The sequence below is a fragment of the Arachis ipaensis genome, chromosome B9, assembly GCF_059453495.1.
Source record: "Arachis ipaensis isolate K30076 ecotype BB chromosome B9, ASM5945349v1, whole genome shotgun sequence".
Taxonomy (NCBI): Eukaryota; Viridiplantae; Streptophyta; class Magnoliopsida; order Fabales; family Fabaceae; genus Arachis; species Arachis ipaensis.
In genome coordinates this window covers 149,927,405-149,947,229 of record NC_142444.1, presented here as the reverse complement: position 1 = coordinate 149,947,229, position 19,825 = coordinate 149,927,405, and the positions used below count along the sequence as shown (strand labels likewise).

At 28.5% G+C, this 19,825-nt stretch overlaps 1 protein-coding gene across 2 annotated transcripts; it reads right to left on the bottom strand.

Annotated features, from left to right (window-relative positions):
- Window positions 1–14,216: 14,216 nt before the first annotated feature.
- LOC107618276 (DNAJ heat shock N-terminal domain-containing protein) lies at window positions 14,217–19,495 on the bottom strand. Of its 2 annotated transcripts, XR_001615179.3 has the most exons (12): window positions 18,992–19,495; window positions 18,223–18,551; window positions 18,067–18,144; window positions 17,863–17,965; window positions 17,454–17,542; window positions 17,038–17,149; window positions 16,782–16,835; window positions 16,637–16,685; window positions 15,769–15,869; window positions 15,290–15,405; window positions 14,726–15,167; window positions 14,217–14,626 (listed from the first exon to the last, which is right to left on the bottom strand). XR_001615179.3 is itself a non-coding variant. In XM_016320291.3 (11 exons), exons 1-11 carry the CDS (start codon window positions 19,385–19,387, stop codon window positions 14,825–14,827), a joined length of 1,770 nt encoding a protein of 589 aa, XP_016175777.1. In that variant the 5' UTR covers window positions 19,388–19,495; the 3' UTR covers window positions 14,217–14,824. The 2 variants fall into 2 exon arrangements, 1 of the variants encoding a protein (XP_016175777.1); XM_016320291.3 differs by having other exon boundaries at window positions 14,217–15,167.
- Between the last annotated feature and the right edge of the window lie 330 nt (window positions 19,496–19,825).

Sequence of the window (19,825 nt, the reverse complement as noted above, 5' to 3'; positions counted from 1 at the left end):
TGGGGGGCGTGGTGGACACGTGGCAGCATTCTGGCCAACACGTGGGGGGCGTGTTGGACACGTGGCAGCTTCTTAGCCAACACGTGGGGGGCGTGTTGCAACACGTGGGGGGCGTGTTGAATGATTTCCATACTACTGTAATACACTTCAAATATCAATATTCAACCAAAACACCATCTCTCTTTCCATATTAAAAATAATTTCTGCAAAAATACAGCATTATTAATATTATTATTATTATAGGCACTCTTTTTGGCAGAACAGAAGATAGAGCAGTATTTAACCAGCAACTTATCGCCTACAAATTAAGTAATGCCTTAATGCTGACACTGACGTCACTTTGTCCCAACCCTTGCTTACAGATACATATTTTTATCAACCGTGAAAATTAGAATGAGTTCTTAATTTTGATATTGGGTTGGGTTTATAGTAGTTTTTTTAATGGGACACTCTATTATACAGGTTGAAGTAGTATAGATTGAAGTGGTATAGAAAGAGAAAATAATTTTTTTTATAGTTATTTTTAATTATTTTATTGTTATTCAAAGTGTGAGTCCTATCTTTTTCAATTTCTCTTTCATCTTATAAAAAAAATATCTATAAACTTACATCTTTACGGTATAATTCACTTTTTTTAATAATATATAAAATTTGGTGTGTTTTTTTTAATATATGAAGATCACAATGTAAATCTGATTTTTTGATTTGTGAAATTTATTTTTTTTTTTTAAACCTACCCTTTGATTTATGTTTTAGTATTAAAATTTTTTTTAAATGTACAGAAATTAGACCCTCCAATTTATGATTATTTTCATACTAAATTAAAACACACCGCATTTCTACAACTGAGAATAATATAACAATAATTTTCATATAAAAAAAGCCAATTAGAATCTGTCAGTATAAAATATATATTAAAATAAATTAAACTATATATTTATACACAAATATTTAATAATTAATTTTAAAAATTGATTTTAATGTATAATATTTTAAATTTTTATTTAATTTCATCACCATAAAGCTTAGCTTTATTTGATCAGTTGTTGCCAACAAAAATTAGTACAATTGATAAAGATTAGAATGTATAATATATAACAATATATATTTTAACTTTTATTTGTTATTCTGAAAATATAATGGTGAATTTTTTAAGGATTTATTATGTCATAGAACATGCACATGTGTTGCTTTTAGTGAATTAATACCAAATCCACTTAAACTTTTGATTTGCAAAAGAAAAGGCTTTCATTTCATCTATCCATTTAAAAGGAAAAAAAAAAAAGAAAAAAAGTCTCATTTAAAATTGAAACTCAGGCGTGGACAAGTTAGGGTTTATGTTCCTATCCAGGTGTTAATTAGGGAGACAGTGTCTTCATCAAATTTAATTAATTTCTAGGAACAAAAGGATACAGAAAAAAGCCTGACAATTTCTTGTTTTAATTAATTAACTCATATATTTTTATATTAAGGTGATCATGCTTACCATTTTCTTAAGAGAATGAAGGGTTACAAATTATTCTGTACAGTGACAGGTTAATTATTATCATAATTAACCACAATGAAATACCAATCATTAGTTACATTAAGCACAATATTTAGGTTTTGTTTTCTTGATGAGGGGACCAGATTAAACTCACATTAATATAAAAATATTAAGTGTGTCTCGGTAATCAACATATATATATATATATATATATATATATATATATATATATATATATATACTTAAAAAATATCTTAAAAGGTTATTTTAAAATATATATAATGCCGATGGTATATATATGTGTGTGTTCTTACTTCCTACTATTAATAGAAATAACATTTTGATTACAGGAGCCAACGAAATATATAGTAATGTTCAATCTTCAATTCGAGTTAGATACGATCGATGTTTCACGTTGTAATTATCATAGATCTATAGTACTTTTTAATTTTGACCTAGACCCAGATAATGATATTAATAGACCAAATAATTGTGTCTAAGCTAATGTAAATTAATTAATTTGGTGATTTTACTTTATCCTAGCTAGAACTATGATACACCAGCGGCTCGGTTGTTATTTAAAAAATTTAAATATAGGTTTACCAAATAATTAAGGAAAGAGAAAATTGAAATCTGGAGCAAATGTGTGAAAGAAAGGTTAAAATTTACGCATGCCTATTATAACTAGTTCCACTACAAGAAATATCCTGGGAAATGACAATTAATGTGAACTATGTCGTAATAAATTATTTTCTTAAAATTTTGAGTGACTGCACAGATATTAATTAGAGATATAATAATTTATATATTTTTTTATTAATTAAATTAAAAAAATAGTATTAAAATTTGTATAATTTAAAAATTTAGAGTAGTAGATCGATCTTTAGTGATCTCAAAAGAAAGAACTTTAGCATAAGATAAATAAAAAGAAAAAAAATTACGTAAAAAATTCATACAAATTCCAAAACAAATTATATAAAAAATATGTTAAAAATATAATTATTTATGTGTCTCTTCTTACCAATTGAATTTTGTAAAAAAAATGATATCATAATGACAATTGATATATATATATATATATATATATATATATATATATATATATATATGTTTATTTATTTGATACATTTTGTAAATAAATTTATTTCTATCATACCAAAATTCTAATTTTATTAGAAAAATATAAATAATGAAGATCAAATTTTAAATTTTTTTAGATATAAAATTTTTAATGCCGTTTAAATTTTAAGTTATTAAGTAAATTTTTGCTTTTACTTTTGGTGTCCAGTTATTAAGTAAAATATATTAATAATTATATATCTAATAATAACATATTCGTTCGTTCACTGTTATTTAATTAATTTGCTAGCTAGCTTTCAGCATAGGGAAGAGGAGGAAGTGCACTATATGTATACCAAGATGGAAATGACTTACAATACTAAATTCAATTTTGGTATATTCAATAAAAAAGTTTAATAGTATAGAATAAGTACTAAAATTTATATTACCAATTTATAATATAATTTTCATACCTTGTTAGTGTTAAAAGAAATACACAAACAACTCATTGTGAATTGCCACATAAAATAACTAATTTTTAAATTTACTACCTAAAATATTATCTAACTATATAAATTAATTGAATGACTATATAAAAATTTTTGTACTATCGGTAAACTAAAGTTAAATTCATAAATTTATCATTATTATTATTATTATTATTATTATTATTATTATTATTATTATTATTATTATTATTATTATTATGCGATAATGAACCAAGTTTATTTGGTGCATATCAAGCAATACCCTACAAATTAAAAATAATCTGATGAAATTAAACCAAAAAAATGTTATATATATTTTGTGAATAAAAATGAAAATTTTCTTTATTTCATCACTTATAAACCTTATTTAATTAATGTCTTCTTAGAATGAAGCAAGCTTAGGTTTTAGTCTCTGTTTGAAGCTAATAAATTAATTTTCTAAAGTATATATTATATAAGCACATAACAGAAAGCACTAAGGAATCCAGAACCTGTATGTTGTTAATATAAAATGTATGGAAAGCATTCATTGCTTCCAAATCCATCTCATGTATGTATTTGTTTATTTTCATTTCTATCATATGTGGTGAGGAACAGGTTGCTTGTGGTATGAACCCTAAAGTTTTGTGAATTCGGCTTTATTAGCTTACAAACAACCCCAAAGACACAAACTAAAGCTTTAAAGCATTGGAATCAAACACAACCCTTGTAGTAGTAGTACGGATATAGCTAGCTTCATTCTAGAACTATATTATATTTTATTTCTTTTCTTAAATTAAATGGTTTGTTATACCAATTATATATATATAATTAGTTTTATGTTTTTTCTCTATTAATTTAAATTTTTAAAATAAATAATTTTAGAATAATGCACTGGCTCACAATTTAGCCAAACTCAAAATAAATAAAGCCTAATCTACAGATATTGTTCCAATCTATTCCTATCCGATCTCATAGAGGTCGGACACAGTGACATGAGTTCGGTCCACTTATCTAAATAAGTAATTGACTCCTAAAATATCTTCTATTTATCTAAAAAGAAGATATCAACAACTTCTCCAACAAAAGAGAACAGTTATCTATCATCAAATATAGAACTACTCTAAAAGATCGTTATCTATTCTAATATAAATACACTAATACCCTCAGGTATATTAAGAACTAATCTACTAAAAACATGCTTAAACCCTTGCTAACTTAAGTATCAGAGTCTTTTACAGATACCACCCCACCTCTTCACGAAAAACTCGGACGGAGGCACCTCAACTCTAACGCAGGTCGGACGTTGCCTCAAAAGATATCTAGACCTCACATCCAAACTCAAAAGCAACTCAATTTTAGGTAACTTTCGAAACAATAATATTAAAAATTTTATACTTTATAAAAAGTTTGTTCTTATTATCTAAAAAAATAATTTTAGCATGAAGTTAAAGACAAAAAAACTACTTATGCAAAAAATTCATGTATAAAAAATTCATAAAAAAGCTCGTGTGTGAAAATATATATTACATATAATAGATTCATGTATCTTTACCTAGTTATTAGTTTAAAAATTTATGTAAAAATCTAATTTTTATATATTAATACTGTAAAAGAATTTATATAATTATTTGGTCGTATTTTATGATATCAATAAAAATAATTATTTTTAAATTTATTATCTAAAAACTTATCTAAATCTATAAATTTAACTAAATAACTGTATAAAATTTTCTATATTACGAAATTATCAAAATTAAAGAAATTATAAAAATAATAAGAATGAATGAGAGGGACACAATATGAATAAATTAAAAGAATATATGAAGTTGATTATGATTGTGTTAGGTCCCACGCTTGTGCACTTTAAGGACCCACTTAGGGGTTAAAAAGTTTCTATTTTGGACCCCACTTTCCAACCAATTATCAAAGGATGAAGAAGAAACAAACACTGACAAAAGAAAAGGTTTAGTTGAGGGGTTTTGTTCCCATTACATCATCAAATTTTTCTTAAGGTTTTTCATGGCTTATCATTTTTGTTTTTAAATATCATTTAACTTCTACTACTTTAATTGTTGATATGATGAGAGGTCTTTTACCCATTCCATAAACCATAACTTATTTATCTGTCTTTGAAGTGTGGGTCGTTACCAATCTTTATAGTGTTCTCTTGTAACTTCTATAATTTTGTACGAGATAAAAAATGATGAAAAATAGTGAGAAAGCTTATAAGATAATAAAATGTAGTGAATAGTTAAGGCTCATGTAATTTATTGTATATTAAATATTATTCATATACCTTATTATATATTTTTTCATATAATTTCTGTCAATATTTTAAATATGTAGTGTCATAAAATTATTTTTTTCAAAAATTTAAATTAATAAAAAAATATAAATAGATATATTTTAACATATTTTTTATGTAAAAGTCTCTTTTTAGTTTTGTGTGAAATTTTTTGTATAGATTTTTTTTATTCGTCTTATACTAAATTTTTTTCATCAATAATTAAACTTTAAAATTTTAGGTTATCAAAATTTTAATACCATATTAAAAAATCACTTCTTCTAAAAAGTTAAATAGATAAAAAGAAATGTATAAATTGTTATATCTTGTAGGTTAAAAAAATAATTACAAATTAATGTATTATTTTGAAAACACCCATAGGGATTTGTTGGTGTCCTAAATAACTAGTTAGTTATACAATAATATGCACCAATAATAACATTAAAGTGTGTTTTTGTGTGTTACTCATTAATATTTCCATAGTCTTAGGAACCATTATTCATTCACTGTTCTCCATTCACTTGACAAGGAAGTGTTCATTTGCTAATTACACATGACGTAATTAAACATACACACCATCTTAATTAATTATATGGGAATGACTTAATTACCAATCAAAATAGAAGTTATATAAATATATATGTGGCCATAAACACATTAGTCCCATAGTTGTCAAATCAGTATCTTCAAAATGAGATTGTCTTTTTTTTTTTTTTTTTAATCTTTCACATTAACATATCAACATCTTCTTCGGTAGTCGGTTGAATTTTCAACGCAAAAGAAAAAAATAAAACCTTTATGACCTTATCAATCTTCTACTCTAGTTAACCATGACAATGAAACATTTACATACACTAGCTTCTTTTAATATTAATTAATTTTCAAATTTAATTCCATCATGAAAAAAAATTAATAAAATAGAAAGGAAATCAAATAAAAAATGATGGGTCCCATTTCAAATTCTTATAGATTGAAGAAAATCATGATCCCAATCTGATAAAATCATCACAATCTGATATGATCTACCGACTTTCACCTTTTCAATTTATATTTTAATGCTGTAATTATTGGCTAAGAATATATTTTCCATTCCTGATTGGCCTAAACCTCTCACTATCAATAACATTTGATTTTTGTTTATTAACAAAATGCTTAATTAATTAATTAATTAACAACAAATAAAGTTTAGCTCGAGTCAATTATAATTATAAAGAAGTAATTATATACATGTATAACAATTATAATAATTAATTAGGAAGAACATAATAAAACAAAACAAAACAAGGTGCAATTATTATTATGGGCGCGTGTGGAAGGAACTTAACATAAACATATGATCTTAGGATCTTATGTTAGATACTGCTGTTGAACTCAAACTGTCTGAGAGTGACCCTATTGAGAAGAAATTGAAAGTTACTTTAATAATTTGTGATATACACAAAAATAAATTGCTTGAAGCACTCATCAGAGTGTGTAAAAATTTGGGGTGGGACAAGCATTACTCTCTCTGTAAAGTGTAAACATTTCAACTTCCACATGAATTGAATCTTAGCTTCTTAGAGAAACCTTCCTCAACATATACTATTATGAAAGCCACTGCATGTGCACTTCTATTATGTTTTTCTCAGCCACTACATGCCTGTAAATTAAAAATATCTATCTATATATATTAATTTTGATTTATTTATAACATAAAGTTTTCAACTATATTATATATGCATAAAAATTAGTCATTTAATTTGTTTAAAATATACATTATAAATAAATAAAATAATATATATTTATATACAAATAGACAGTAACTAATTTGTACACAAATGTATTCTTTAATATATGACTATTTAAATAAGTATATGCATGGTTACTTTTCCTAATATGAAATAATTTGATATTTGTATAAAACTTTTTCATGATATTATTCATGCATAGAGATTAAAGTCTTGTTTGGTAACTATATCATAACATAATTTTAGAGATATTGAGAGGTAAAAATTTGTTTGAAAAATCAGATGAATATAAAACATAGAGATTAGAGACAATTAAATTAGAATAGAAACACAATTTTTTCTATCTTACTTTTAATTTGGGTCTTTTTTTTTAATTTATTTTGAGACACACACTTAACAATAATCCTAATTTAAGACATTATTTCATTCTCTCTCTCTATATATATATATAGTGAAAAATGAAAATTCTCTCATAAACAATTAAAAGTATAATATAATGCCTTACCATTTGATGATATGCTTCTGAAATTATTCACTCTTCTTTGTCATGATTGTATATGTATATGTAGGGCTATTTTTGCAAAAAAAAAAAAAAAAAATTAATATTAACAAAATATATAATCTAAAGGTGTAGTCCTACCACTAGGACCACTGCTAGATATTTTGTGTGAATGAGTATTGCTATAATTAAGAGTTAGGAGAAAGGGAAAAAGGAACCAAATAAAATTTTTTCAGGAATCTAGATTTCAGTGCAATCACCAAAACTTGTGTGTGTGAACAAGATGCAAAATTCATTGGCTGAAAGGGGAAAGGCCCATTATTATTTTAGCATGCAACATAAGGAAGAAAGGATTAATCATTGTCATATATATATCCTGTTCCCTCATTTTATTCAAATATATATACTCTCTATGTAACAACCAAAAAAAGGGTCTCACATTTTTCTCCATTTTTATTTATTTCTTTTCTTGTCTTTTCTTTTCCTCTACTTTTTTCTTAGGCATAAGGCCAGGGTTCTCTCAATACATTAAAATTAAATTATACTATTAACCAAAAAAAAAAAAAAATATAGCTGCTATTCACACCACCACTTTGAATGGCATGCTAATTAATTAAGAGCACTCACTAATTGTTCCACTTAAGCCATATACCAAATTAAATTATTAAAGTATCTTAGACATGCAATAAGAAGATTTAATTTTACCTCAATATAAGCACGGATGTCAATTAATCCGCATCAAATCCAAACAATGGAAATAGTTAGTGCAAACCCGCCATTTTAAGTAATGGAAATGTTTAGTAACTAAAGAAAATTAGCCAAAAACAACCGTAATTTATTTTATTTAGCATTAATTAATTTTTGCGACAATTAATGAATGCTAAATAAGACAAGTTTTGACTGTTTTTTTTTCCTAGCATTATCCAGTAAATAAATAGTAATAATTGACTAAGATTTTAATTTTGATATAGTGACAGAGAGTGAAGACTTTTGTACTCATCTAATTAGTTATGCATTTTAACAATTAATTTAAAAATTTATTATTTTTACTGATGCAAACAATACGTGATTGGTTATTTGTATAAAACTATTTTGACAGTACAAATTAAATTCATTAACTAATTAGTCAACTTGAGATGGCAAAGAAAAGAAATTTGAGTCAAAATTCTTAAGCAGAGAGAAGATTATATTTGAATGTTCACTAAAAATGGTGTCACAATCATGGGCGGTAACCAAGTTGTGTGAATGGGTAACGGACGGCAGCAATGTCCAGTGATATTCCACCATAGTGGGTCTCAATAGGAACATTGCAACATCAAATTAACCTTTGCCTTTAACTCAAAATTGACTTTATTATCCAACGTTAATGTTATATATATACTTGGGGAGTTGGGGTCAAAATATCATGGCAATGATGCTTGGTATGATTATAGATAATATGGGGTTAGCAATCTATTAGCAAAATGAATATAATGTCATATATATTAATTATTATAGCTTCTGAACATCAAGTGTGCCTACGTTATAGTTTCTTGTCAACTTTTGTATGATTGAAATAATATGAACCACTTATATATATGTTGTTGTATTATTGTGTGTGACCCCCTTACAACAAATAGGAACAACATGCTAGTTTACAAAACAAAACTTCAAGCTCAGTCAGTAAAAGACAAACACAAACAAAACGGCTAATACTTTTTGTCATGTCCTTTATTTTACATTTGAACAAGGCCAACCTTTCTCCTTATTACCATCTTTTATTTTATTTTTATTATATTTTTTTGCTTCACAATACTAGCTAGTGAGAAACACACAGTTATTTTCTAAAGAAAAAATCTTAGTTAATTTGAAATCTCTTAGATTTTTTGTTTTTTCCATGTTGAACAACTAGCACATGTTATGAATTATTTTTTTTTAAGAGAACTTTGTTAGGTATATAATGATTTTTGTGAACAATGTAAACAATGAGTTCTAAAATTGGTCCAATAAGGTAAAAACACACTACATTCCCAAATTACCCACCTAAATCTTAATATTAAGATAACCATCCGCACACTTAGTGAATATTCGATATATCCATTAATATTTTTATTGTTTACCTATACTTTTTTTTTTCTAAAAATAGTTAAATTTTATAACATATATATTTATATAATACGTTTTTTCATATATTCCAATAGTCATTTTTGTGCTTAAAATACAATCGAAATATTAAGTTAATATTTAGCAGTAACTATTGGAATATAATTTTCTCGAAGGAATAGGGATTTTTACATTTTACTCATTTATAATTCTCGAACTGGAGAGAGATGATACCTGTAAAAAATTTCAACGATCAAATCAATCAAAATTCAAAAGGTATAAACATTAAGATAAGATAACAAATTTTAAGATGAACTACACTTAATATTTATAATATATCCTTGATAAATTCAAGAGAGAATGTCAAGTGACCCAATTATGCCCTCAAAAAGATGTACTTGGACTGATGAGGTGCTTTAGGTCCAGTTTATTAGGATATTGAATCTTAACAATTACCATATTTATATTGAATATCAACTTTTGTTTAGAAAAATATAAATATAAAAAAATTAAACTAATTTATTATATTACACATTTGTTCAAAAAACTTAAACTATATAAAAAAAACATAAATAATCAATATATGAATGACCAGATCCAAATCCAATTAACAAAAATTGGAGTAATCTTATTAGCTAGTATAAGGTTCCATCAAGTATGTTTGAATGAAGGTGAGTAAGGGGGGGAGTGGATAACCAAATAGATTGTAAGGAAAGCAGCCGCAGAAAAGAAGGTATTGGAAGGTGAAATGGGGGGTTAATAATGGACCCTACAAATACATAACACTGCAAAATTCATGATTTTGATAAGGGGGGGTGTGGTGGGGTTTGCTTCATGAAAAACAAATAGAAATAGTGCACATCAAGCAATGCAAGTATATATAGCCATTTGGGGCGGTTTGTGGGACTACTATGGAGGTTGGGCTACTCACTCCCACATATATATATAAACATTAAATGTATTTATAAAGCATAGTACATTTTTCAACCTTCTTCATTATATACTACTATATCTATCTATGGATAACCTATGTGCCTTTTTCTTTTAACAACTATATAATAGCCTTCTAGAGAGAAAATTTTAAGCTTAACCCAAGTTTGATAATGACATGCCTTGTTTCACAACCCAACTTGTCTCCCTTAGCTTCTTTAATTTTCATTTAAATATTTCATCTGAGAATATGTGTCATAGATGGATTGATCATTACTTCTGGGGATTATTCCTTTTGTCTTTTATTGTTCCTATGCCTTTATATATATATAGTAATAATAGGCTATTAACTAATTAAGGAGGAATATTGTTTTCATTTTTAAATATGGTAACAACCTTATCTAAAACTAATGCTTAACAAGAAAATTTCTACCTCGATCACATTATTATTATTATTATTATTATTATTCCACTAAGTTACCTTTAAAAGTAGAGTAAATGGTTAAATTAGTCCCTAAAAGATTACTTGTTTTTCAAATTAGTTATTCAAAGATTTTTTTAATCAAATTCGTCTTTTAAAAATTTTAAATTAGTCATATTAGTTCTTCCGTAACTTTGTTAGGGTTAACCACAAAAAATGCCCCCGAATTATTCAAACGTGGACAAAAATACACCCGAATTTTATTATCGACAAAAATGCCTTTAAATAATTTAAAAACGCAACAAAAATGTTTAACAGTAAATATATATTTTCAAAAAATACCTTAGAGATTGAATTTTGATGTAATTTTTTTGTAAGCATTATTAAAAAAATGAGATATTATTATTCTTAAAATTTGGTAATTTTTTACTAAGTATATATTGTTTTGTGATTTTTTAAAAGTATGGGTTGTTAACAAAAAAATTATAAAAAATTATATACTTAACGAAAAATCACTAAAATTTAAGAATAATAATATCTCAATTTTTTAATTATTACAAAAAATTGTATCAAAATTCAATCTCTAATGTATTTTTTGAGAAATATATATTTAATGTTAAATAATCTTGCAAAAAAATAAACATGAAATATGTATTTCTCAAAAAATATATTAGAGATTGAATTTTGATGTGATTTTTTACAAACATTATTAGAAAAATGAGATATTATTATTCTTAAAATTTGGTGATTTTTTGTTAAGTATATATTTTTTTGTGATTTTTTAAAAGTATTATTGGTTGTTAACAAAAAAAATATAAAAAAAATATATACTAAACAAAAAATTACCAAATTTTAAGAATAATAATATTTCATTTTTATAATCGTGCTTGCAAAAAATTACATGAAAATTCAATCTCTAAGACATTTTTAAAAATATATATTTACTGTTGGGTATTTTTGTTATGTTTTTAAATTATTTGAAGGCATTTTTGTCGATAATAAGATTCGAGGGTATTTTTGTCAGCGTCTGAATAATTTGGGAGGGTTTTTAGTGGTTAACCCTTGTTCATGATGTCAAAATTTGCTAATGTGACACGTTAAGTGACACTCCAACACACACTTAAAAGTCTTAATTGACTATTAACATAATTAGTTTATAAAATTAGATCAAATCAACTCCAAATTGAGGAATTCTAATGTCTCAAATTTTTTTCACAAATTAGGTTTTGATTTGATCTAATTTTATAAACTTATTATATTAGTATGGTATATGTTGGGATGTCACTTAATGTGTTATATTAACAAATTTTGACACTATTAATAAACAAAATGACAAAAGGACTAACATGACTAATTTAAAATTTTTAAAAGACAAATTTGATTAAAAAAAATTTGTGCGGACCAAATTAAAGATGTAAATCTTTTAAAAAATTAAATGAATTTACAAAGGATACCAAATGTCGCAAATTATTTTTGATATTGGGGTGAAAATTGGATTTTTTAGAATTATGGATGATAAGGATGTTATTTTCAAATGTGGAACTTTTTTATTTAAAATGTGAAAATCGGACCCTCTGATTTGTTTGGGAATAAAAATTGGACCCTCCGATTTAAGATTTTTTTTAAAAAAATTACAACAAACAAATCGGACCCTCCGATTTGATATTTAAAAAACAACTTACAAAATAATCAGATCCTACGATTTGATATTAAAAAAATTTTAAAAACCAACTTACAAAGTAATCGGACAGTCCGATTACTGATTCCCATATCAAAATAAAAACACATGCACCACCAACAGAATTGAATTGGACACATTCATCTTCCATAATAAAAATTTTTAACCACAAAATGTCCCTTTAAAAAATGAAGGATACTGAAAGAATTCCACATGATTAGATACTGAAAACAAGCACAAGTACAAGGCATCAATAGCCCTCCAATTTAAGCTCCCCACTTGTTTTCTAAGTTACACAGAATGATAACTTTCCCCTTTATACATCCCTGTAAAGGACAAAATCCAATCTTGAATACTCGTAAGAAATGAAAATGAATTTTCTTTCTCTTTTTTAATTATGGAACAACAAATTTAATTCATAGCAAGTTAACTGTACTTACAAACTAAAAAGAAAACTACATCAAATTCAAATTAAATACAGAATAAATTCTAAGTAAAAAAAATATCACGTGATTACAAAAAATCAATCATCAATTAACCATTACATATAGCAATATATTTTTGGTGTCTTATAAATTTTTTTTATTATACTACTATAAATAAGTTTGATTATTTATTTGTTATAAGTTTGATTATTCTAATAACTGATTTTTTAATTTTAAAAATATATAAATTAATATGTATAAACATACATAAATGCATAATAATAGATTTCGATGGCTGTTTTTAGTATAAAAAATAATTAAATAAATATTTTTCATTTACGTATACACACTAACAAAAAGTTCACCTTCTAACAAAAGTTGCTTATACATATTGGGTATAAACTAACTTTTTATGAAAAACTTAAGCTCACAAGTCACATCTTTAATTGATGAGTTAAAGTTGTTTGACATCTTTAACTAAGATCCACACTTATATTAAAAGTAGTTTATAAATAAATTATTTTGTATTTAATTTTTTAGTCTTAAAAATATTTATTTTAAAAAAAGAGTGATAAAAAAATTTTTATTATAAAAGAAGTCATTTTTTTAACTTTTTTATAAACACTTAAATAACATTTAAAAAAGCTACAATTTGATTTTAAAAATTATACCAAACATTAATGCTATAAGTTTTCATAAGTTAAAAGTAAGAAAAAGTTACTTATAGACCTATCCAATGAGACCCTAACTATTTGTGCTTTAATGACACCTTAAACAATGCTTCAACCCTCCCTCTCCCTCTAAGATGCTATATGCTCTGGCAAAACAAAATCATTCCCAACACCACTTGCTCATTCCTTTAAAAAATTTGTCAATTTTGATTTCATAAAAAGTTAGCAACAAACAACTAATTGTGCAGCTTTTGGACACCCGATGATGATGGACAGGGTTTTGATGTAATAAACTTCAAAATCATTATAGGTTTTTTTCCCAACCTCTGTTAATAGAAGCTCCACACATACACACAAACATATGGGTCTCAGAGCCAAAAAAGAATTATTTTTTATATATTTATGTCAGGGAGAAGTTATATATAAGGTCAGAAGTTATTATATATTACATACAAATAAGAGAACTACTCAAGGGGAAAAAGCTTAGGAGATAGGCAGAACAATACAACATAAAGATAGGTTATAACTTTTGACTACCTCATAAAAAATGTTCAAACTATATAGCCAACTATTAACATGGAAATTACTCAACTTGTATAGCGCAAGATTTAATGTTACATTCCCTATAATAATTCAGTGAAAAATATAAACTTACTACAGAGGTCGAATCCTAGTCACTATATCTGTAGTATGTTCCTGGCTGGTATAAACAAGGGCACAAGCACAATGGATAATACAGATTAACATGCTTGATAAATGCACAATCTGTATGGTAGCTAGAACCAAGCCATTTGTTCAATGAACTTCACCAGAGAATATTCAGTGTTCATCCGAGTGCAACTGAATGATTAGAATTCTTCGTAGCAAGAAGCACATGGCTGTACTCAGCAGCACCTACAGGCAGGTATGCATTTAACTACAGGGGATCAGTTCCTCTAAGAAGAGTTCGTCAAAAAAGATGAACGACGATGTCGAAAAATGCCAGGAACCAACCATTAGAAGACAAATCAATTTTCTAAGAAGTTTCATTGAACAGATCCTGTCCAGGCAAAAGGGCTTCAAAGATGACATCTTAACTCCTAATCGAATCATTCATAGAAAGTTTCTCTGGAAGTTTCCGGAAGAAAACCTTGAAGATAAGCCCTGCGACATGCCTTCTGCATCAAGTTTTACACTTTTCCTTCCAGCTGTCAGATCCTTTTCGCGGTCCCACGGCTTCCATGGATGTTGACCCACCCACTCTTCCTTCTCTGGCTTCTGCTGCTTCGATTTTTTCTTGGACTTGTTAGAAACCTCTTCTTGATGCTTCTGCATCAACGTTTTTGATCGTTTTGCCTTGTTGTATTTGTCCACCAACTCTGCATCCGCACTAGCCTTTTTCTTTTCCTCTTCATTCGAGGCAAGCGCAGTAGCTTCATTGTATGCTTCCAAATAACTGCCATATAAACAGCATTGTTATATGCCTCTTCAATATGGTCAGTGGTTGACACTGTTTAAGGGAAATGAAATTGATAACCCAAAGCATTCAATAATGAAAGAGGAATTGAGGATAAATACTTCATCTTCGCCTTTTGGGCTCTGTCAGAAGGGGTGTCTGTCCAAATGCTAGTATCTCCTCGACCTTCCTTTGTGCCCCGACTAAACTTGGTTGATTGCATAGTTACACCACCGGGCTAAAACACACAAAAAAAAAAAAAAAAAAACAACTTGAAGTGGCCAACATAGAGCAAAAGAAGCCAATCTTATTTTGAAATGTTTGTGAATTAACTTAATGTCAGCTACTCCGTTCCACAGCTAATGTTTTCACACTTTCGGCAATAAGAGTGCAGAATAATTGCTTGAAACCATGTTCATTAAAGATTGCCGAGTCTCAATCCTAAGATGAATAAAATATGCTTAACTCTGTAAGTGAAGTTTACAACAAGCTCAAGCACACTTGCATTAGGAGGTTAAGCAAACAGCCATAGTGCAACAGGACATACACAAATATTTCAATATTTAACTATATATTTTATCAAATAATTCACAAGACTTACTTTCCTCTCTGGAGGCAATGTTGTCATCCATTCATCTCTTTTTGGCTCCACTTTAACCTCTGTCTGTGCCAGAAGCTCATCATCGCCCTCCATTGATATACCTGCCATAGATTTCCTAGCAATAAGATAACAAAGTTCTCAAGTACTACCACCCTATCGGTCTATCCCATGCCTCTCTCCCTTTAGGAAGATAAGCAAAACTGAAACTTATACAAGGAAATTTTACTAATTGCTAAATTGAAACCAAAGATAACTGCCAGACCAATTTTCCAAGGCCATACAACATTTAATTAGCACCAGCTGAAGGCCAAAGTTCATGCCAACAAGATCATCCCAAATGACCCGAAATAAAGTTGATTGCCAAATTATTCAGACACTAACATTATGCAGTGAACTGCCGTCTCTCAGAAGCAAGAAGCTATACAATTATAGTTTAGAAAATAAAAACAGAAGAAAAGATCAAAACATCTAATATGACTCTAGTTATACGTAAGAATAAAACATGAGTTCAGCAAGACCTCCCTCCTTCACTTCTTAATAAGTAGTTTTTCTTTTTTCTTCAGGGGAAGAAAAAGAGAATAAATATATTTTTCCATTGTTTATGTAAAAAAGAAGTCCCCACCTTTAGCCCTAATCTGCTCTAGCCTCTTCTTTCAGCCCCCAACACATAAAATATATATAAATAAATAGAAGAGGGAAAAACATTTCGCTTTTACTTTAACATAGCAGGGAAGGAGTTTCTGAACATAACATGGCCCTTTTGGCTTTCACTTCTTAAGTTCATATCCTCCATTATTATATTAAGCACATTATCCACACTAAAGACCCAAACAACAAAACAGAAATCATCTACATTGCAGAATCTCACCTTGCGTTCTTCTCCAAAGTGCAGCCTCACGCATAGCTTTAAGTTCAACCTGCAGTCACACGTGAAGATATTAATATCCAAAACTATTCTAGCAAAAAATTCTAAATTATTCATTAATATGGCCAGAAAAGTAAGTTCTAGTCACCTTAAACTGCTCCTGTTCTTCCTTGAGCTTGATCTTCTCATCCATTGCTTTCCGCTATAAATGAACGAAAGATAATCTTGTCAATGTAAACATAAAAGAATGTATACTTGCAAATTTTGAATTGAACAAAGTATCCAATAAATTATATGTCAGCATACCACAACAAAGAAACACCCACAAACAAACCAGAGAATCCCACAAACAACAACCTTAACAATTTAATAATCCATGCTTCAAAACAGATTAAGAGACTCACCTTTTCTGGATCCTGTAACTCTTTGAAAGCTTTATTTAACTTAATAAATGCTTGATGGGCTTGAGGATGAGAGCATTTATCTGGATGAACCAAAAGTGACATCTTCCAATACCTAAGGGACATTAATGAGATCAAGTTAGACAATCGAAAGATATCGCTTTATCTACGTAGTTGGTCCTCCTAGTGGGATAAAGAGTTATTGTTGCATAAACAATAAAATTTTACAAAGACTTGCGCAAGATTTTAAAACTTTCCTTGCGGCAATAAGCAGCAAAAAACTGGATAATCATTCAGGCCAATACAATTTGGCAATTTGCTAATTAAGCATGTTATGTAGACAACAAAAACGGAATATGCTTTTATGAAAATTCTTTGTCAAACAAAATGAGTATCATAGGTTATAAATATTATCATACCTTTTCTTTATGTTATCACTCGACATATTATGGTTAACTCCTAGAACATCATATGGGCTGTCAGCCTCAACTTCCATGATCCTGGTGACCTGAGAAATAAATAGATGACAACTTAGACCTCTAAAGTCAATTAGTGTCCAAATTTTAATTTTTGCCACTAATATATGAGCATAAATCTTATAAATTGATGAAAGCTGTCACTACAGTAATCTGAATGGTTAGAATAATTTCCTTTAGCTGAAGAAAGCTATAGAATAATGATGAAATAAGAAAATTAAAAGCATTGGTTACCGATAGTAAATTCATCTTAAAATAGGAATATCGCATGCCAATCATCAAATCCATGGCCCTTTATTTAAATGTTTTAAGAAATAACAAAATCCTGATCATGACAACTGGGATTAAATACCTCTTCAAAACGCTCTGCTTCATTAGCTGATTCTGCTTCAGAAACCATAGCAGGTGGTGGAGGTCCCACAAATAGTTCAGTATCGTCGTCCAACTCAGCTTCACTGTAGACATTAGTTTGAAAATATCATGAAGTATCATATGATGTGAATTGACACAACTGGATCAGGAAAAATTATCAATATAAACATAATTGATCTCGTACTTAAGCTCAGTCTGTGCTTCTGTTAATTTGGCGGCAGCAGCAAGTAACTCAGCAGATGGCATTGCAGGACCAATCATCCTGTAATACAAAGGAAGCAATAATTAGGACAAACTTACAAAAGACAAGTGATAAGAGATTGACAAAAAGACTGATCACCTTTTTCTAGGACCAGGAGAATTATCATCTGGATTTCCTGTTATGTGCTCATTTGCCGCCTGCTCACTCCCTGCATCTACTGGAACTGAACTTGTTTCAGGTATCGCTGCAGAAGCATCAGCTTGCTCCTTCATAGGATCCATAAAAGAGTGAATTATAGGGCCAACAACATCCAAAGTGGGGTGAGCTTTAGAAGGAAGTAAGAAAACTCTATCTCCATTTTCCTTCAGCTTTAGTGATAGGAACAGCTTCTTCAGATGCTTCATGAGAGATTCTTCTGATATACCCTTTATATCAACGGCTTGTCCATCATCAATCATTTGCAAGAGCTACAACAGCAACGAGATCTAATTAAAAATCAAACATATATATGCATTGAGTAGAATCTGTAGATACAGAAATGGAGGTAGCAAAAGCTATATTCTGCTAGCCTTGGACTACACATTATTTTCTTTATCCTCAGTTGTGTTTATAACAATGGGAGCATCGTGCAAATGAGTTCATAACATAAACTCCCAGAGTACAGCCTCACAGCACCAATCAACCTTCTACATACACATGTCCTTTCCAGCACCAGTTAATAATTATACTACATGCTTCATACAAAGAAATTTCAAGAAAATCGTAAAAGTTGCACCTTTCAGCTTCCAAACAAAAAAAAGCATTTACCCTTTTAGCTAGCCCTAACAACTTGAAACTCAGGAACAACTGAACATTTAAGCAGCATCAACACTCAACAGTGATGGCAATTTCAATATTCAATGCATACCTGCTTCAAATCAGTGGCAACATTGGGGAACTCGATCATGATTTCACGGACCACAGCATGAGGCTCAACCCTAGGTGACCTCTCTTCATCCTCATCCGAAGATTCAGAAGCATCAGAATCACGGAGCCTCTTGTTACTTTTCCTGGATTTCATGTCTCTATCCCTCCTCTTCTTCTTTTTCTCCTTCTTCTTCCTTCTCCTCCTGCGCTCCTCGTCCTCCTTCTCCTTCCGCCTGCGGCGGTCCTTTTCGCGGCGGCTTCGGCCGCGGCGCCTGGAAGGGCGATCGGAGTCGGATTCAGATTCAGATTGGGAGTCGGATTCAGTGTCGGATTCAGATTGGGATGAAGAGGTGGGGGAGTCGGGTAGACGACGGTGCTTTTTTCTGCGGTCTCCCATTCTCTCAAAAGCTCACGGAAGACGGAAACAACCAAAGCAGGTGGTGGAAATAACATTCGGTGTCGATTATGCAGATTCATCCTCAATTTAAAAATGAGTGGTAGGACCAGCAAATGGTGTAATTTGTACCTATTAATTAATTATTATTATTTATTAATATTATTAATGGTATAAGTTTATATTATAATGTAAGATTATTTATTTTTTTATTGATTAAGTGTTAGTTAAATTTTAATAAGAGTGTTGGACTGGGGGTGCTCTACACTTTTTCTTTAAAAATAGAGAAAACCTTTTAATTAACGCAAATCTAAATTTGGAAGATTTGAAAATATATTTAAATTTTAATTTTTTTTTAATTTGGATACATTAATTTTTAGGTTTAATTTATTTTATTTTAAAAAATTTTTACGTGTGTATCTATATTAATTAGGTCAGTAT